This window comes from Doryrhamphus excisus, chromosome 13, assembly GCF_030265055.1.
Source record: "Doryrhamphus excisus isolate RoL2022-K1 chromosome 13, RoL_Dexc_1.0, whole genome shotgun sequence".
Lineage (NCBI taxonomy): Eukaryota > Metazoa > Chordata > Actinopteri > Syngnathiformes > Syngnathidae > Doryrhamphus > Doryrhamphus excisus.
Genome location: NC_080478.1, coordinates 20,478,687 through 20,499,465, shown reverse-complemented (window position 1 = coordinate 20,499,465; position 20,779 = coordinate 20,478,687). Strand labels below are relative to the sequence as shown.

Here is a 20,779-nt window from a genome sequence, read left to right as displayed (position 1 = left end):
GCTTAGAAGATGTTCTTGTGTCCCGGCTGTTTGTTGTGTGTTCAGGTTCAAGTACCTGGTCTGTAATGTAAGCATGGGGGCGTCCTTGTTGTGCAGGACTTTGCTACCTGATCTCCATCGGTGCCGTGCTTCCCGGGTCGGTATTGCATGTGCTCCTGACTTCCATAGATTGTCTCCCCAAAGACCAACACGGGCTGAGGTGGGCTTAGAGAAGCTTTAGGAGAGTGGGAGGGGGGGCTTTACATCTGACTTCAGTTTCCCAGGCTTGTTCACGCTGGGAAACGTCTCTTCCAAACGGCCGCCGCTTGCTGCCGTAACGCGTCTGTCACTTCCTTGCTTCCTTCACTGTCCTCCTCCATCACTTCCTTGCTTCCTTCATTTGGTTTCTTCCTTCACGTCTTCAATTTGTTAGCTTCCTTCGCATCTTTCCACTTCCTTTTTGACTTCCTTTACACGGCAATCAGGCGCATCCTCGCTCATGAGTGGAATCATGGCCGATCTCATATGACCACATGACAGGAAGTCAGAGGCAGATTTCAAAATAAAAACAACACAGCAACCGTTAATAGATGAGAGACGTACAACTTTATACCAAGCTTTTATATGACATCATTGAGAAGTGATTTATATGAATATTATTTTATTCAAAGCAACCCCCCCCATACTCCCCTCCCCCACCCAACTCCCTCATCTCAGTCTCGTCTTCGCCTACTCTTCCTCGTCTTCCTCGTCTTCCGGCTGACACCATTTGTCAAAGTCGTCTGATAGCACACACATTCTATTCATGAGGTATGTGTCCCCCATCCACTCCCTGATGCCCCCCCCCACACCCCCCCCCCTTGATGGCAGCAATTCAATTACAGCGTGGAGGCGATAGTGAGTCAGCGAGGCGGCCGTGTGACAGCACACTTACACACTGTTTACACTATTAAAGTTTACTTGTGTGCACTAAGCTTATATCTGCGCTTTCATATATATTTATACACGCGTGTGTGAGAGAGCACGCTACGCCACATTTGTCATGATTGTTCAGCAGCTCAGCCACTGTTGCATTGTGGGTAAGAGCGGCGGACAGAAAAACGACCTAGTGGCTCGTAAAAACAAAAATTGCTTCAGCGAGAGACAGAAACCCCCCTGGTGGACGCCATGTTGTAATCATGGAAGTAGACAGAAATCAGATGGCGCCATAGCTTGTTTACGGTTGGTAGTTTGGGGCCAATGCCAATACCAACGTTGGGGGCGGGGGAAAAAAGCGAACAATGTTAGCAAGTTGATGGTATGTAAAGTAGCAATTAGCAATGTTAGCTTGATGATATATGTAAAGTAGCAATTAGCAATGTTAGCATGTTAAAACTGCAGCGCCATGATGACAGAAGATGACAGAAAACAACTAAAATGTTATTTTTGTCATCATGGAGAACTAGCTAGCAATATTAGCATTTGTAAACTCTGTAACCAGAAATACAATAGAAAACTCTGTTAGCGAGTTTGTCATAGAGAACCACAGAACTAGCAGATAGCAATGTTAGCATGTATGTTCGGTAGCGGAAGTAGCAATTAGCAATGTTAGCATGTTAAAACTGTAGCGCCATGATGACAACAGAAAACAACTAGGATGTTGGTTTGTTCATCATGGAGAACCAGCTAGCAATGTTAGCATTTGTAAACTCTGGAGCCAGAAATTCAACAGGAAACTATGTTAGCGAGTTTGTCATAGAGAACCACTGAACTAGCAGCAAGCAATGTTAGCATGTTAAAACTGTAGCGCCATGATGACAACAGAAAACAACTAGAATGTTTGTTTGTTCATCATAGAGAACCAGCTAGCAATGTTAGCATTTTAAAAATCTTGAGCCACAAATACAATAGAAAACCATGTTTATGTTTATCCAGCATAGAGAACCACTGAACTAGCTGCTAGCAATGTTAGCGTGTTAAAACTGTAGCGCCACGATGACAACAGAAAACAACTAGAATGTTTGTTTGTTCATCATAGAGAACGAGCTAGCAATGTTAGCATTTTTAAAATCTTGAGCCACAAATACAATAGAAAAACATGTGAGTTTATTCATCATCGATAACTACTGAACTAGCTGCTAGCAATGTTAGCATGTTAAAACTGTAGCGCCATGATGACAACAGAAAACAACTAGAATGTTAGTTTGTTTCATCATAGAGAACCAGCTAGCAATGTTAGCATTTTTAAACTCTGGAGTCACAAATACAATAGAAAAACATGTGAGTTTATTTATCATAGAGAACCACTAAACTAGCTGCTAGCAATGTTAGCATGTTAAAACTGCAGTGCCATGATGACAAAAGAAAACAACTAGAATGTTTGTTCATCATAAAGAACGAGCTAGCAATGTTAGCATTTTTAAACTCTGGAGCCACAAATACAATAGAAAAACATGTGAGTTTATTTAGCATAGAGAACCACTAAACTAGCTGCTAGCAATGTTAGCATTTTTAAAATCTTGAGCCACAAATACAATAGAAAAACATGTGAGTTTATTCATCATAGAGAACCACTGAACTAGCAGCTAGCAATGTTAGCATGTTAAAACTGTAGCGTTGCGATGACAACAGAAAACAACTAGAATGTTTGTTTGTTCATCATAGAGAACCAGCTAGCAATGTTAGCATTTTTAAAATCTTGAGCCACAAATACAATAGAAAAACATGTGAGTTTATTCATTATAGAGAACTACTGAACTAGCTGCTAGCAATGTTAGCATTTTTAAAATCTTGAGCCACAAATACAATAGAAAAACATGTGAGTTTATTCATCATAGAGAACCACTGAACTAGCAGCTAGCAATGTTAGCATGTTAAAACTGTAGCGCCATGATGACAACAGAAAACAACTAGAATGTTAGTTTGTTTCATCATAGAGAACAAGCTAGCAATGTTAGCATTTTTAAACTCTGGAGCCACAAATACAATAGAAAAACATGTGAGTTTATTTAGCATAGAGAACCACTAAACTAGCTGCTAGCAATGTTAGCATGTTAAAACTGTAGCGTCACGATGACAACAGAAAACAACTAGAATGTTAGTTTGTTCATCTTAGAGAACCAGCTAGCAATGTTAGCATTTTTAAAATCTTGAGCCACAAATACAATAGAAAAACATGTGAGTTTATTCATCATAGAGAACTACTGAACTAGCTGCTAGCAATGTTAGCATGTTAAAACTGTAGCGCCATGATGACAACAGAAAACAACTAGAATGTTTGTTTGTTCATCATAGAGAACCAGCTAGCAATGTTAGCATTTTAAAAATCTTGAGCCACAAATACAATAGAAAACCATGTTTATGTTTATTCAGCATAGAGAACCACTGAACTAGCTGCTAGCAATGTTAGCATGTTAAAACTGTAGCGTCACGATGACAACAGAAAACAACTAGAATGTTAGTTTGTTCATCATAGAGAACCAGCTAGCAATGTTAGCATTTTTAAACTCTGGAGTCACAAATACAATAGAAAAACATGAGTTTATTTATCATAGAGAACCACTCAACTATCTGCTAGCAATATTAGCATGTTGCGCAATGATGACAACAGAAAACAAGTAGAATGTTGGTTTATTCATCATAGAGAACGAGCTAGCAATGTTAGCATTTTTAAACTCTGGAGCCACAAATACAATAGAAACCATGTTTATGTTTATTCATCATAGAGAACCACTAAACTAGCTGTTAGCAATTTTAGCATTTTTAATCTCTGGAGCCACAAATACAATAGAAAAACATGTTTATGTTTATTCATCACAGAGAACCACTGAAGTGGCTGCTAGCAACGTTAGCATGTTGAAGGTGTACAGCTGCCATTGTAGCAGCCAGCTACATAAGTTAGCACGTCGATGGCGATGCAGCAATCACGTCACGTATGGGCGTATTGTCCAAGAAAGTTGCGGTGGCGTTTGAAGGACTTCTGCGTCTTTGTGTCACGTTTGGTTGACGGAGGTCGCGGCGACCTCGCCGTCGCCGTTTTTGTCTCCCGTCATGTTAGCTAGCTATCAGCGGCGCACAATGGGCCTGCAGAAGCGAGCCTCACAATGATAGCGGGCCCTCGGAGGCCCGGCGGTCGGTCGTCACGTAGACACGTGGAATGCTGGTATTGTCCAGAGATGACGTGCCTAGGTGAGATGTTCTCCTAATGAATCGTTTGTCCTTCAAAGAGCACAAAGTTTGCACCATGGAGATAATTAGCTCCCAGAGTCAGGCTGCGCCACCTGCTGCCTTTGCGGCTAATCTTTGTCTTGGAGGAGCCACGTCCCCCAAGACCTGCAGCCGGCGGAATGGCAAATACTTCCTCTTCCTCCTCCTCTTCGTTGCGTCTTTGTCTCTCCCTTCCTCATCCTCCTCTTCCTCTTCTCCCAATGGTCTGCGTTCACTCGTCTTCCTCTTTTTACTTCTTCTCACAAATTCACACAGGACTTTTTAATTGTAAACGTGTGTGTGTGTGCGTGTGCATGCGTGTGTGTGTGTGTGTGTGTGTGATCCTATTAATTCCAAGTGAGTAACAAAGAGAAGGTCCCGCTCGCTCGCTCGCTCGCTCGCTCGCTCGCTCGCCCGTCTTTCCTGCGTCCTTCCATCATCATTATTCCTCCGTCAGATCGGACGCTGATTTCCTACGAGAGAACATGCAGAGGAGGAGGAGGAGGAGGAGGAGGAGGATGGGGAGGAAGGCTACACCGAGAGTTACACTCCTCCTAAGAGGCCTTCACTTGTTTACTTGCTTGCTTCCTTCACTTGTTTGTTTTCTTGCTTCCTTCACTTGTTTGTTTTCTTGCTTCCTTTGCTTGTTTACTTTCTTCCTTCCTTTCCTTGTGTTTCTTCCTTCTCTTGCTTCCTTCACTTGTTTGTTTTCTTGCTTCCTTCACTTGTTTACTTGCTTGCTTCCTTCACTTGTTTGTTTTCTTGCTTCCTTCACTTGTTTGTTTTCTTGCTTCCTTCGCTTGTTTACTTTCTTCCTTCCTTTCCTTGTGTTTCTTCCTTCACTTGTTTGTTTCCTTGCTTCCTTCACTTGTTTACTTGCTTGCTTCCTTCACTTGTTTGTTTTCTTGCTTCCTTCGCTTGTTTACTTTCTTCCTTCCTTTCCTTGTGTTTCTTCCTTCACTTGTTTGTTTTCTTGCTTCCTTCACTTGTTTGGTTTCTTGCTTCCTTCGCTTGTTTACTTTCTTCCTTCCTTTCCTTGTGTTTCTTCCTTCACTTGTTTGTTTTCTTGCTTCCTTCGCTTGTTTACTTTCTTCCTTCCTTTCCTTGTGTTTCTTCCTTCACTTGTTTGTTTCCTTGCTTCCTTCACTTGTTTACTTGCTTGCTTCCTTCACTTGTTTGTTTTCTTGCTTCCTTCACTTGTTTGTTTTCTTGCTTCCTTCACTTGTTTACTTGCTTGCTTCCTTCACTTGTTTGTTTTCTTGCTTCCTTCACTTGTTTACTTTCTTCCTTCCTTTCCTTGTGTTTCTTCCTTCACTTGTTTGTTTCCTTGCTTCCTTCGCTTGTTTACTTTCTTCCTTCCTTTACTTGTGTTTCTTCCTTCACTTGTTTTCTTCCTCCTTCACTTGTTTACTTGCTTGCTTCCTTCACTTGTTTGTTTTCTTGCTTCCTTCGCTTGTTTACTTTCTTCCTTCCTTTCCTTGTGTTTCTTCCTTCACTTGTTTACTTGCTTGCTTCCTTTCCTTGTGTTTCTTCCTTCACTTGTTTGTTTCCTTGCTTCCTTCACTTGTTTACTTGCTTGCTTCCTTCACTTGTTTGTTTTCTTGCTTCCTTCGCTTGTTTACTTTCTTCCTTCCTTTCCTTGTGTTTCTTCCTTCACTTGTTTGTTTTCTTGCTTCCTTCACTTATTTGTTTCCTTGCTTCCTTCGCTTGTTTACTTTCTTCCTTCCTTTCCTTGTGTTTCTTCCTTCACTTGTTTGTTTTCTTGCTTCCTTCACTTGTTTACTTTCTTTCTTCCTTTCCTTGTGTTTCTGCCTTCACTTGTTTGTTTCCTTGCTTCCTTCGCTTGTTTACTTTCTTCCTTCCTTTCCTTGTGTTTCTTCCTTCACTTGTTTGTTTTCTTGCTTCCTTCACTTGTTTACTTGCTTGCTTCCTTTCCTTGTGTTTCTTCCTTCACTTGTTTGTTTCCTTGCTTCCTTCACTTGTTTACTTGCTTGCTTCCTTCACTTGTTTGTTTTCTTGCTTCCTTCACTTGTTTACTTTCTTCCTTCCTTTCCTTGTGTTTCTTCCTTCACTTGTTTGTTTTCTTGCTTCCTTCGCTTGTTTACTTTCTTCCTTCCTTTCCTTGTGTTTCTTCCTTCACTTGTTTGTTTTCTTGCTTCCTTCACTTGTTTGTTTTCTTGCTTCCTTCACTTGTTTACTTGCTTGCTTCCTTCACTTGTTTGTTTTCTTGCTTCCTTCACTTGTTTACTTTCTTCCTTCCTTTCCTTGTGTTTCTTCCTTCACTTGTTTGTTTTCTTGCTTCCTTTGCTTGTTTACTTTCTTCCTTCCTTTCCTTGTGTTTCTTCCTTCACTTGTTTGTTTTCTTGCTTCCTTCACTTGTTTGTTTTCTTGCTTCCTTCACTTGTTTGTTTTCTTGCTTCCTTCGCTTGTTTACTTTCTTCCTTCCTTTCCTTGTGTTTCTTCCTTCACTTGTTTGTTTTCTTGCTTCCTTCGCTTGTTTACTTGCTTGCTTCCTTGACTTGTTTGTTTTCTTCCTTCTCTTGCTTCCTTCACTTGATTTCTTTCCTTGTTTCATTCACTTCTTTGCTTCCTTGGTTTGTTTTCTTCCTTCACTTGTTGTTCTTCCTTCACTTGCTTGCTCATTTGCTTCCTTCGCTCATCTTCTTCCTTTACTTGTTTTTCCTTGTTTTTCCTCCTTCACTTGATCAGCGTCTTCGTTTCCTTGACCTGTTGGCTTCCTTCACTTGTTTGTTTCGTTGCTTCCTTCGCTCTTCTTCTTCCTTTACTTGTTTCTTCCTTCTCTTGCTTCCTCCACTTGATTTCTTTCCTTGTTTCATTCACTTCTTTGCTTCCTTTGTTTGTTTTCTTCCTTCACTTGTTTGTTTCCTTGCTTCCTTCGCTTATATACTTTCTTCCTTCCTTTACTTGTGTTTCTTCCTTCTCTTTGTCAACTTGTTCCTTGCTTCCTTCACTTGATTTCTTTCTTTGTTTCATTCACTTCTTTGCTTCCTTCGTTTGTTTCCTTGTTTTTCCTCCTTCACTTGATCAGCGTCTTCGTTTCCTTGACCTGTTGGCTTCCTTCACTTGTTTGTTTCGTTGCTTCCTTCGCTCTTCTTCTTCCTTTACTTGTTTCTTCCTTCTCTTGCTTCCTCCACTTGATTTCTTTCCTTGTTTCATTCACTTCTTTGCTTCCTTTGTTTGTTTTCTTCCTTCACTTGTTTGTTTCCTTGCTTCCTTCGCTTATATACTTTCTTCCTTCCTTTACTTGTGTTTCTTCCTTCTCTTTGTCAACTTGTTCCTTGCTTCCTTCACTTGATTTCTTTCTTTGTTTCATTCACTTCTTTGCTTCCTTCGTTTGTTTCCTTGTTTTTCCTCCTTCACTTGATCAGCGTCTTCGTTTCCTTGACCTGTTGGCTTCCTTCACTTGTTTGTTTCGTTGCTTCCTTCGCTCGTCTTCTTCCTTGACTTGTGTTTCTTCCTTCACTTGTTTGTTTTCTTGCTTCCTTTGCTTGTTTACTTGCTTGCTCCCTTTACTTGTGTTTCCTCCTTCTCTTGCTTCCTCCACTTGTTTTCTTTCCTTGTTTCATTCACTTCTTTGCTTCCTTTGTTTGTTTTCTTCCTTCACTTGTTGTTCTTCCTTCCTTCACTACTTTCTTCCTTCCTTTACTTGTGTTTCTTCCTTCACTTGTTTGTTTTCTTGCTTTCTTTACTTGTGTTTCTTCCTTCTCTTGCTTCCTTCACTTGATTTCTTTCCTTGTTTCATTCACTTCTTTGCTTCCTTCGTTTGTTTTCTTCCTTCACTTGTTGTTCTTCCTTCACTTTGTAAACGTGTCATTTGCTTCCTTCACTTGCTTGCTTATTTGCTTCCTTCGCTCGTCTTCTTCCTTTACTTGGCTTCACTCCTTCATCCTGGACTTGTTTTTCCTCCTTCACTTGATCAGCGTCTTCGTTTCCTTGACCTGTTGGCTTCCTTCACTTGTTTGTTTCCTCGCTTCCTTCGCTTGTTTACTTTCTTCCTTGCTTTATTTGTGTTTCTTCCTTCACTTGTTTGTTTTCTTGCTTCCTTCGCTTGTTTACTTTCTTCCTTCCTTTACTTGTGTTTCTTCCTTCTCTTGGTCAACTTGTTCCTTGCTTCCTTCACTTGATTTCTTTCTTTGTTTCATTCACTTCTTTGCTTCCTTTGTTTGTTTTCTTCCTTCGCTTGTTGTTCTTCCTTCACTTTTTAAACATGTCATTTGCTTCCTTCACTTGCTTGCTCATTTGCTTCCTTCGCTCGTCTTCTTCCTTTACTTGGCTTCACTCCTTCATCCTGGACTTGTTTTTCCTCCTTCACTTGATCAGCTTCTTCATTTCCTTGACCTGTTTGCTTCCTTCACTTGTTTGTTTCCTCGCTTCCTTTGCTTGTTTACTTTCTTCCTTCCTTGACTTGTGTTTCTTCCTTGTCTTGGTCAACTTGTTCCTTGCTTCCTTCACTTGATTTCTGTCTTTGTTTCATTCACTTCTTTGCTTCCTTTGTTTGTTTTCTTCCTTCACTTTGTAAACTTTGTCATTTGCTTCCTTCACTTGATCAGCTTCTTTGTTTCCTTGACCTGTTGGCTTCCTTCACTTGTTTGTTTCCTTGACCTGTTGGCTTCCTTCACTTGTTTGTTTCCTTGACCTGTTGGCTTCCTTCACTTGTTACGTAACGTAAATATTTTGTTGTTTTCCGTTCCAGTAGAGTCCAGCAGTCCCAACGTTCTGTCTCCCGACAACTGCCTGGAACGTTCCTTCTTCATCCGCATGAAGTCGACGCTCACCAAGCGAGGCGTGCACATCAAGTCGTCGGGATACAAGGTGACGCGTGTCTTTCCCTCGACTGGTTTTTCCTTCAGACCCGCCTTCGGTGGTACGCTTCCCAGCGCTTCCATCCGCGCCTGCTGAGGACTTTGTTTGGTCTGCAGGTGATCCACGTGACGGGGCGTCTGCGGATCCGAATGGCGTTGACGCACAGCCGGGCGGTGCCCAATCAGATCATGGGCATGGTGGTGGTGGCTCACGCCCTGCCCCCGCCCACCCTCAACGAGGTTCGCATCGACTGTCACATGTTCGTCACCCGCGTCAACATGGACCTCAAGATCGTCTACTGCGAGAACAGGTGAGTACAGGTAGTTATTGCTGTTTCTTTGCCGTTAGCATGCTAACGCTACGATCCATGCGGTTAAGCTAACGTTAGCGCTCCAAACGGATGTTTGAGGGAAACGACGGCGAAGATTCCACCGTAGCGTTAGCATTCAGAGCGCGCCGCAGTCGTCTTGCATGTCACACATTTTTATTCATGAGCCGATGCCGTGGCGTAAGCCGGCCGCGAGTCTCTGATGGATCTATCTCCTCGCCGCCGTCCAGATAAAACAGATAGGCATCTCACTCAGGAGTTAAGCGGCTGACCGCGGAGATTCCTATCAGGCTCGCAGAGAGCACAAAGAAATAAAAAGCGTGATGTTTTCTGATCAAATGTATGGACGCCAGCAGCCCGTGACGAGCGCCGCCTCCATCACAGCCAGGAAACGTGTTGTCGGGGGCAACGCGCCGTGCTCTTATCTTCCTGCCAGACGTTGGACCACGCCGCCTGGCCTTCGTTACAAATTCGACTTTTTTTTTTTTACTTTTCTACAACTTTGCTTTGAGGCCTTCGCTCAAGGCCGACTGATGCGCCAACCGTGACCAACACTTGTGGCGTACTACTACTACTACTAGTACTACAACTAGTAGTAGTACGACATAGGAGTTGTTGTGTTTAATGTACTATACTGTAATGCATTAGTAGTGTGTAACATAGTAGTAGCGGCGTGTAATGTTGCAGTAGTAGCATTTAATCTCGTAGTAGTAGTGTGTAAAGTAGTATTAGTAACGTAGTTGTAGCAGTATGTTATAGTAGTTTATAATGTACTAGTAGTATTATCAGTGTGTAATGTAGTATTAGTTGTGTGTATCATAGTAGTAGCATTGTATTATGTTACAATAGTAGTGTATAATGTACTAATAGTATGTTAAGTAGTATTATCAGTGTGTAATGTAATTAGTAATTATGAGTGATAATGTAATTAGTATTGTGTATGGTAGTTGTAGCAGTGTATTATGTTGTAATAGTAGTGTATAATGTATGAGTACTATGTAAAGTAGTATTTTTAGTGTGTAGTGTAGTATTAGTAGTGTGTACCATAGTTGTATCAGCGTATTATGCTGTAATAGTAGTGTATAATGTATGAGTATTATGTAAAATTTTATTTTCTGTGTGTAATGTAGTATTAATAGTGTGTACCATAGTTGTAATACTAGTGTATAATGTATGAGTACTATGTAAAATAGTATTTTTAGTGTGTAATGTAGTATTAATAGCGTGTACCATAGTTTAATCAGTGTATTATATTGTAATAGGAGTGTATAATGTATGAGTACTATGTAAAGTAGTATTTTTAGTGTGTAATGTAGTATTAGTAGTGTGTACCATAGTTGTATCACTGTATTATGTTGTAATAGTAGTGTATAATTTATGAGTACTATGTAAAATGGTATTTTTAGTGTGTAATGTAGTATTAATAGTGTGTACCATAGTGTTGTATCAGCGTATTATGTTGTAGTAGTAGTGTATAATATATGAGTACTATGTAAAATAGTATTTTTAGTGTGTAATGTAGTATTAATAGTGTGTACTATAGTTTTATCAGCATATTATGTTGTAATAGTAGTGTATAATGTATGACTACTATGTAAAGTAGTATTTTTAGTGTGTAATGTAGTATTAGTAGTGTGTACCATAGTTGTAGCAGCATGTTATGCTGTAGTAGTAGTGTATAATGTATGAGTACTATGTAAAGTAGTATTATTAGTGTGTAATGTAGTATTAGTAGTGTGTACCATAGCTGTATCAGTGTTTTATGTAGTAGTAGTAGTGTATAATGTATGAGTACTATGTAAAATAGTATTTTTAGTGTGTAATGTAGTATTAATAGTGTGTACCATTGTTGTAGCAGTGTGTTATGCTGTAGTAGTAGTTTATAATGTACGTATGACTACTATGTAAAGTAGTATTATTAGTGTGTAATGTAGTATTAGTAGTAGCAGCATGTTATGCTGTAGTAGTAGTGTATAACATAGTCGTACCACAGCAGTAGCCGCGTGTAAAGTAGTACTATTATTGTGTAACACAGCGGTAGTACTACGATAGTGTTGCATGTAGTATTGCTGTGTAATGTAGTATTGCTGACGTTGCAGGATCAGCGATTACATGGACTTGACGCCGGTGGACATCGTAGGGAAACGCTGCTACCATTTCATCCATGCGGAGGACGTGGAGGGAATCAGACAATGTCACGTGGACTGTAAGTACTTTGCTACCGTCTGATTGGACGGTCAACATGACACGCCTCTAAATGACTTTACTAATGTTTTAAAAACATACACACAACAATGAGCATCAGGCTTTTAGCTAGCATTTGTCAAAAAGAAGGAGAAGAACGTTGGAGCAGCAAAGAGGACATTTGGACAAAAGACACCAAAGACAAACATGTTGGTAGAGGATGGGCGAGCGAGAGGGAGAGAGAGAGAGCGAGCGAGAAGCCTGGAGGCGTTTTAGCTGAGCTCGTCTCCCTGGACCCGCACCGCCTCTAATCAACACACACACCGGCCTGTCATGTACGTGCACGCACCTGTGCAACGTGCACACAGGTGAAACATGTCCGTGTTGCAAAGTCACTTCAATGTCACACATAAAAGTTGGAGAAGTCCACTTCCTGGTGTTGCCGCGCCTGCGTCACACACAGCGAGCGACCTGACCGTAGCGTCCCCGATGAGCGCCAGATGACCACGCAGGTCAAAGGTGACGGAGGTGCAGACCGGGCGTCTTGGAGGCGGGACAGGAAGTGGTCAGCAGGAGAAAGCTAGCATGGCGCCTGAAAGGGAATAGCGAGTCTTTGATGTGCTGGTGCCTCGGGCTAGCTCGCAGCGCCTCTTCTTCTCTCTCGACGGCCTTCATTAGCCGCCATCACGCCGCCAGCCTGCTAATGGACGACACACACACACACACACACACACACACAGGAAACGCCGCCACGTAAACAAACCCTCTATAGTGAAGTTGTCACTATGCTAGCTTCAACACGTGTGTGTTGCATTCAGCGGCATAGAAACAAAACAAGGTCACTGTCAAGGTGACATGATGTCATCGAAGTTAATTTCCTGCCCGCTCTCTCTCTCTCTCTCGCTCTCGCTCTCTACTGAGCGTGTGCAAGCCACGCCGCCACAGTGCAGTCAATTCCGGCGGCCTTAAACAATGCTATTACTTTCTAATAGCTTTTAATTAGCCGCCTTCGTTTTCTATAAATCAGCCCACTTTGTGTCTTTGCGGCCGCCGTGCCAGGAAGCGCCATTAAGCGGCGGTGGCGGCGGCGAGGGACGTTTGAGTTTGGCGGCGCTCGCTTCTCGGCGGCGACTCTCTGATTAATGCCGGTACATATTGCCCCGGATAACCATTTAGCGCTTCATTTGGCTGCCTTTATTGCTAGCACGCCGTCAGGGGGCGGAGCTGCCGCATGGGGGGGTGGGGAGGAGGGGTTTGGGGGATGCTAGGGTTTGGTGGGGTTGAGCAGAAGAGTCAGAGCGCCATCTTGTGGTGGGAAGACATTCATTGCAGCCCTCCCAAGATGACGTGTCACATGATGTTTTAAGACCCTTCAACCAGGAAGTGATGACAACGTTACAATTCAGTGTGTGTTTGTGTTTGTGTGTGTTTGTGTGTGTGTGTTTATGTGCGTTAGTGATGAACAAGGGTCAGTGCGTGACCAAGTACTACCGCTGGATCCAGAGGAACGCCGGCTACATCTGGATCCAGTCCAGCGCCACCATCGCCGTCAACGCCAAAAACGCCAGCGAGAAGAATGTGGTCTGGGTCAACTACGTGCTCAGGTCACATGACAAAAGATTACGTCGATACTTGTCACAAATTTATTACAACTCAAAGAGTAAAACGTAATGTTTTTGCGTCTTTGCAGTAATCCAGAGTACAAGGACACGCCCATCGATATCGGTCAGCTGCCAAACCTTCCCGAGAAGGCCTCGGAGTCCTCGGAATCTTCGGACTCTGACTGCGAGTCCAAAGAAAACTCGGGTAAGTCCGAGGCAACGACGCCAAGGTGACTTCCTGTCTGCGTGAAGAACATGACACGGCCCAGCAGGTTGCCATGACAACTTGAACAAGGCTACAGTTAGAATGAGGCGAGGAGGCGGGGCTTTGCCATATGGACCGCTGTGTGTGTGTGTGTGTGTGTGTGTGTGTGTGTGTGTGTGTGTAAGCGGTGTTCAAGTCCACCATATGGAAACGTTGGAACACTCGTGTCAGCACACTTCACTAAGTACACTGTGTCCACTGTGCACTTAGTTCCTGAGTGTGTGACTTTTGACAGTATCCCAAAATCCATGACTGTCATTCCACGCTTAGAGGAAATGTCTATGTTCTTCCTTCTCCCTTTCTTCTTCTTCTTCTGGCTCTCAAGCGGGCGTCCTCATCTTTCCCGTCTCCGTTCCCTTATCTTCCCTGCTTTGCTTCTCATGGTTCATTTTGTCCTGTCAAAGCCTCCATTGGTCTTCAAAGCTAAATGAGTGGAGGGTCATGTGGCTGGACGTTCCTCTTCCCGTTGAGGACATTGGAATCATCTGCCTCTTCATGAGCAGGACAGGAGGACAGAAGCTTCTTATTCTTTCCTTCTTTTTCCTGCCTTCATCTTTGTTTTCCTTCTGAAGTACCGAATTTTGTTGCACTTCTCAGTAGCCCACATTTACGTGAGGAGTTTTTCCTCTTTCCGAATGGAATCTTTCCCAATGACCTTTCCGAAAACAATGGTATCCATGGAAAGGAATATTCCAATCTCTTGTCTACATGCGCCGCTATAATCAACCAGAATAGTCAATGAGGCATGCCCAGTAAAACGTAAACATCAACATCACATGATACCGACTTCCTCCAGTTTTTCTTTCACTTGTCGGAATAACTCCGTTTGGAATATTTGGGTCCATGTATACGTGGCTATTGGAATATTTGGGTCCATGTATACGTGGCTATTGGAATATTTGGGTCCATGTATACGTGGATATTGGAATATTTGGAATATTTGGGTCCATGTATACGTGGCTATTGGAATATTTGGAATATTTGGGTCCATGTATACGTGGCTATTGGAATATTTGGAATATTTGGGTCCATGTAAACGTGGCTATTGGAATATTTGGGTCCATGTATACGTGGCTATTGGAATATTTGGGTCCATGTATACGTGGCTATTGGAATATTTGGAATATTTGGGTCCATGTATACGTGGCTATTGGAATATTTGGAATATTTGGGTCCATGTATACGTGGCTATTGGAATATTTGGAATATTTGGGTCCATGTAAACGTGGCTATTGGAATATTTGGGTCCATGTATACGTGGCTATTGGAATATTTGGAATATTTGGGTCCATGTATACGTGGCTATTGGAATATTTGGGTCCATGTATACGTGGCTATTGGAATATTTGGGTCCATGTATACGTGGCTATTGGAATATTTGGGTCCATGTATACGTGGCTATTGGAATATTTGGGTCCATGTATACGTGGCTATTGGAATATTTGGGTCCATGTATACGTGGCTATTGGAATATTTGGGTCCATGTATACGTGGCTATTGGAATATTTGGGTCCATGTATACGTGGCTATTGGAATATTTGGGTCCATGTATACGTGGCTATTGGAATATTTGGGTCCATGTATACGTGGCTATTGGAATATTTGGGTCCATGTATACGTGGCTATTGGAATATTTGGGTCCATGTATACGTGGCTATTGGAATATTTGGGTCCATGTATACGTGGCTATTGGAATATTTGGGTCCATGTATACGTGGCTATTGGAATATTTGGGTCCATGTATACGTGGCTATTGGAATATTTGGGTCCATGTATACGTGGCTATTGGAATATTTGGGTCCATGTATACGTGGCTATTGGAATATTTGGAATATTTGGGTCCATGTATACGTGGCTAGTGTGAATGCACTCAAAAGACTTAAGTGCAAGTACGCTAAGTATGCAAAGTATGCAAGTGCACCAACTGAGTGTTTGTTGAACAACATGGCGGCCGGGTGTTCCGTGTGTCAATCACGTCATCATGAATGATGGCCTGATCGTGGTCACCATGGTGACATCCGTTATGTGTTTTTGTCTCCGCAGACACGGAGAAGTTGGAGGGGAAGCCCAGCCAATCAGAACGCAGCGAGGACCCGGAGGCGGAGAGAAGGTGCCAGCAGCACTCCGGCCAATCCCAGTGCTCATCTGAGCAGGAAGTGAAGCGCCAGGAGGAGAGGGACACTTCCAGCAACCCCGGGAGCCCCGACAGCGACGACAGTCCGGAGCCTTCCGACATGGAGGGGGAGGAGCACGAGGAGGACGAGGGGGGGGGAGCCAAACTGGGTAAGCTAGCGAGTTTGAGCGCCTTGGCGGGGCTGGCGAATGTGGGCGGGCTTCAAATCAAAGTGGAACATTACGGCGAAGCGGAGGACATGAATCTTCATCACTCCCAGTCATCGTCCTCAGAGGAGGAAGACGATGATGACGAGGAGGACGAGGAGGAGGATGAAGACGGCGCCACGAACAAAGTCCACAAGCGGAGGAAGAGGCGGAAAGTTCAGAAGTGGGACCGAACACGCAGCAGGAAGTTGCGTCTGTCCTCGGCCTCACCCAGCCCCGTCGCCATGGGAGACGGCGCGCCATTGGCGGACCCCTCCCAGGACCCCTCCCACCTGCTCTCTCCCGCCGCCGACTCCCCCGGCAGCGCCGTGTCTTCGGTGCTGAAGATTAAGACGGAAATGTCCGAGCCCATCAACTTCGACAACGACAGCAGCATCTGGAACTTCCCGCCCAACCGGGAGATCTCCCGGAACGAATCCCCGTACAGCATGACCGCCAAGCCCGCCCCGCCGGGACCACACAAGACCTTCCCCTCGCCGCCGGGGGGCTCCCTCGCCGTGGCCATCCCCGACGCCGTCCTCACCCCTCCTGGCACTGAGGGCGGCGCGGGAGGAGGCGCGAGGAAGCCTTCTTTCAATGGAAGCTCCGCCCCTTCTTCCGCGTCCAGTCTAGCGCCGCCCTCCAGCGCGTCCTCCGCCGACCCCCTGTCGCCCCCTCTGTCGGCGTCTCCTCGGGACAAGCAGCAAGCGACGCCCACCTCCTCCTCCTCGTCCTCGTCCTCGCTGCTTTACTCGGGCGACGTGGAGGCGCTGCAGCGTTTGCAGGCCGGGAACGTCGTGCTCCCGCTTGTCCACCGCGTCACCGCCTCGCTGGCGTCCACCAGCGGCACGTCGTCGCGCGTCTACACCGCCGGGACCATCCGCTACGCGCCGGCCGACGTCACACTGGCCATGGCGCCGGGAAATCTCCTTCCCAACACGTCCGTCAACTTTGTGGACAGTCCCAGCTTCGGCCTGGACCCCAAGACCCCCATGGAGATGCTCTACCACCACGTCCACCGGCTGAACATGTCCGCCGCCGCCGCAGCCGCCACCGGGCCCTTCGCCGGCTCCCCGGGCGCCGCCGGCGGCACCGGCGCCCTGTCAGCTCAGATGCCCGCCGCCGCTAACGTCTTCACCACGGCCGAAGGACTTTTCTCCACGCTGCCGTTTCCTGTCTACAGCAACGGCATCCACGCCGCGCAGGGCGGCGCCGAGCGGAAGGAGGACTAACGCAAGCGCTGGGAGACCGCCTTACTGTGTTTTCGGACTCCACTGTGAGGGTCGGCGAAATGTTCTGTAGCACTTTGAACTTTTTCTAACCTCGCTTCTTTTTCCCGCCGTCGGTTTACGTGAAGACTTCCTGCGGCCGCAGAGACGTCGCCGCCAGACGCCGGCCAGGAGAATCTTTCAAAAAAAAAGTTTATGAAGAAACTTTAAAAAAAAAAAAAAAAAGCTACTAGCGAATGTCGAACTCCTTCATGCCTCATCGTCCCGCCGTCCGTCTCGGAGTTTACATGACGACACACTCGTGGTGCTAGCGACTGTGAGGGGGCGCGTCCACGACAAGATGGCGTCCGTGGGAGGCTAATGAGCTAGCGCGGCTACGTTGACAAATGAATGTCAAAGACTCGGACTGTCTTCTTCCCGCTTCCCGAGTTCCCGACTCCTCGTCGCCATCCCGGAGGAAGTCAGTCCGCCCTCTTCACGCTTCCATCCCATTGGCGGACTCCAGTCCCGAACCAGGACGAGCGCTCAAAGGCGGCTGTCCTTCTTGCCAAAAAAAAAAAAAAAAAAAAAAGAAAACACAAAAATGTGCACTGTGAATCTGCGTCATTTGTATTTTTTGACAAAACAATAATTTTGCAGATGGTAAAAGTCGTGTTTGGTGTCGCCACTTCCTGTGTGTGTTGACTATATGCAGTCGTTACCGTCGCTACGTGTCCCGTGTCTTCTCTGTGCTCTGTGTGGGGGGAGGCCGGAGGCGGGGCTTCCGGACTGGGGGCGGGACCTGTGCGAGCGAACCCCCTCCTGCTGTGCCGCTGGCCCTGCGTCCGCCATCGCTCTCTGCCGTCGTCGTGAATCAGTGGAGGTTTGTCGTGCAGGAAGTTACAAAAAAAAAAAAAGAAAACATTTGTAGAGTTCTTCTTCTTTGGTTTTACTTCTACTCCGCTTTGCTTTGTCGTGTTGCTAACAGCTGCCTTCCGCTAACCAGCTCAAAGCTCAGCGCCGCTAAGCATGCTGGGGAGTGCTTTTCCAGCATGCTTTGCAGGTCCCCGTGTGTGCATTGGGTGTATTTCAGTGGTTCCCGCCAAAATAAAGCAAGTTGAAGCAGGAATTTTGAAGCTTTCTAAAGAAATGAAAAGAACAAAAAAACATTTCGCAATATAAATCTATTTTTGTAGCTGTTTTGGAAAAGTAACGTTTCACGTGCCCGCGTCTTTTGTTTGAAACTAGTCTGTCTTTTCAAAATAAAAGTCCGAATCTAATTAATTCTTGGTTGAATATGATAAACACAAAAAGTCACATGATGATAGCTAGCTAGCTCGCTAGCGTAACGATTGGCGCCTGGTTTTGTCCATTAGCCTTTTCTAGCGTTAGCATTAGCAACCAGGAAATACACCCACATGTAGCGAGAAGCTTTGTGTGTTTTTTTTCCGTGTAAAAAGTCAACTTTGAAGGACTCGAATCACAGCTGCCGTCCGTCGTGTTCATTGATGATGATCATTTAACTGTGAACAAACTGTGTCTGTGTTCTTTCTTGTACAATTATTACAGGTTCTTTTATGAGAATCAATGTTAACAGTGTTATTAAAGTCTAAATACAGCAAATGAAAAGAGTCAAAAAGAGAAAAACTATGGTACATTTCTATTTTTTTCCTCCTAGAAGAGGAGAAACACACGACGCTAACTGATGCTAACTTTGAGTGCCTGCCTTCTGTTTGGTTATTTTGACTTTTTTTTGGTTGTTGTTTTTTTTTTTCCAGAAGACATTCTTGAGTTGTTTTATCATAAAAATGCTGCAATCCTGAACGTGTACAAAGGTCATTTTTATAACGGTTGTTCTTTTCTACGTTGACTAAGTTGTCATCCCGTCACAAGAAGACGCAAGCTGTCTTTCTGTAACATCTTACAGCTGCCATGTTCATAATAAAACTATTCTCTTCACATTCTTAACCGCCTCTTTGTCCTTTTCGTTACTCGGCGACACTTTTTTTTTTTATACACAGGCGGAGTATAATTGGGGCTGGCGATGATGTCATCATGGCCGCCAGCCGCTGATTGGCGGTGACGGACTAAAAAAACGAACGATATGGAGAGTGTTTAATATCTATCTCCACTTTGGCCTCCAGTCACTCTTTTCTTTTATTATCTTCCTCGTCTTCTTCCCTTGTCCTCCTCCTCGCCCGGTGCGGTAATAAGACGGTAGAGGTCAGCAAGCAGACCACTTTAAATATTTCACTCCATTTTAAATGAGATCACATGAATGATAGATCACACGCAACCAACCTGAACCTCCAGCTCACCTCCTCCTCCGGGCTCCACCTTCACGCTCGTCCGTCAAATGCTCGCTTTGTGTACTTGCGTCAGTGCGCTTCAATAAGTATACTGGATCCGATGCGTACTTAGTTCCTGGCTGTGTGAATTTGGACGAATCCGTCACGGTCCCTTTTGAGTGGTAGTACTCACCATTTTGAATTCAGTACCCAGGTAGGGACTGTGTACAGTCTTTTCCCGATCGCAGCTAATTCCAGTGAATTTCCGTAACGTAGGATTCCGTACTTAGAATTTGGACAAATCCATCACGGTCCCTTTCCGCTACGTAGCCAAGATGGCGACTGTTGAGTGGTAATACTCATTTTTTTAATTCAGTACCCAGGTAGGGACTGTGTACAGTCTTTTCCCGATCGCAGCTAATTCCAGTGAATTTCCGTAACATAGGATTCCGTACTTAGAATTTCGACAAATCCATCATGGTTCCTTTCCACTACGTAGCCAAGATGGCGACTATTGAGTGGTAGTACTCACCATTGTGAATTCAGTACCCATGTAGGGACTGTGTACAGTCTTTCCCCGATCGCAGCTAATTCCAGTGAATTTCCGTAACATAGGATTCCGTACTTAGAATTTGGACAAATCCATCATGGTCCCTTTCGGCTACGTAGCCAAGATGGCGACTATTTAGTGGTAGTACTCACCGCTTTGAATTCAGTACCCAGGTAGGGACTGTGTACAGTCTTTTCCCGATCGCAGCTAATTCCAGTGAATTTCCGTAACGTAGGATTCCATACTTAGTTCCTGGCTATGTGAATTTGGACAAATCGGTCACGGTCCCTTTCCGCTACGTAGCCAAGATAGCGACTGTTGAGTGGTAATACTCATTTTTTTTATTCAGTACCCAGGTACGGACTGTGTACAGTCTTTCCCCGATCGCAGCTAATTCCAGTGAATTTCCATAACATGGGATTCCGTACTTAGAATTTGGACAAATCCATCATGGTCCCTTTCCGCTACGTAGCCAAGATGGCGACTTTTGAGTGGTAGTACTCACCATTTTCAATTCAGTACCCAGGTAGGGACTGTGTACAGTCTTTCCCCGATCACAGTTAATTGGTTCCAGTGAATTTCCGTAACGTAGGATTCCGTACTTAGAATTTGGACAAATCCATCACGGTCCCTTTGCGCTACATAGCCAAGATGGCGACTATTGAGTGGTAGTACTCACCATTTTGAATTCAGTACCCAGGTAGGGACTGTGTACAGTCTTTTCCCGATCACAGCTAATTCCAGTGAATTTCCGTAACGTAGGATTCTGTACTTAGAATTTGGACAAATCCGTCACGGTCCCTTTCCGCTACGTAGCCAAGATGGCGACTGCTGAGTTGTAGTACTCACCATTTTGAATTCAGTACCGAGGTAGGGATTGTGTACAGTCTTTCCCCGATCACAGTTAATTGGTTCCAGTGAATTTCCGTAACGTAGGATTCCGTACTTAGAATTTGGACAAATCCATCACGGTCCTTTTCCGCTACGTAGCCAAGATGGCGACTATTGAGTGGTAGTACTCACCATTTTCAATTCAGTACCCAGGTAG

At 44.5% G+C, this 20,779-nt stretch overlaps 1 protein-coding gene across 4 annotated transcripts in view; it reads left to right on the top strand.

The window, feature by feature from the left end:
* LOC131140179 (neuronal PAS domain-containing protein 3-like) overlaps window positions 1-19,188 on the top strand; it is a 158,005-nt gene extending 138,817 nt beyond the window's left edge. For 3 of the 4 annotated variants that reach the window (XM_058090365.1, XM_058090367.1, XM_058090368.1), the window contains 6 exons: window positions 8,879-8,997; window positions 9,105-9,298; window positions 11,416-11,522; window positions 12,957-13,104; window positions 13,191-13,306; window positions 15,410-19,188. In XM_058090365.1, the coding sequence (XP_057946348.1) occupies window positions 8,879-8,997; window positions 9,105-9,298; window positions 11,416-11,522; window positions 12,957-13,104; window positions 13,191-13,306; window positions 15,410-16,917 (2,192 nt within the window). In that variant the 3' untranslated portion in view covers window positions 16,918-19,188. The remainder of the gene's footprint in view (window positions 1-8,878; window positions 8,998-9,104; window positions 9,299-11,415; window positions 11,523-12,956; window positions 13,105-13,190; window positions 13,307-15,409) is intronic. The other variant, XM_058090366.1, reaches the window with a different exon arrangement.
* The last annotated feature ends 1,591 nt before the right edge of the window (window positions 19,189-20,779 follow it).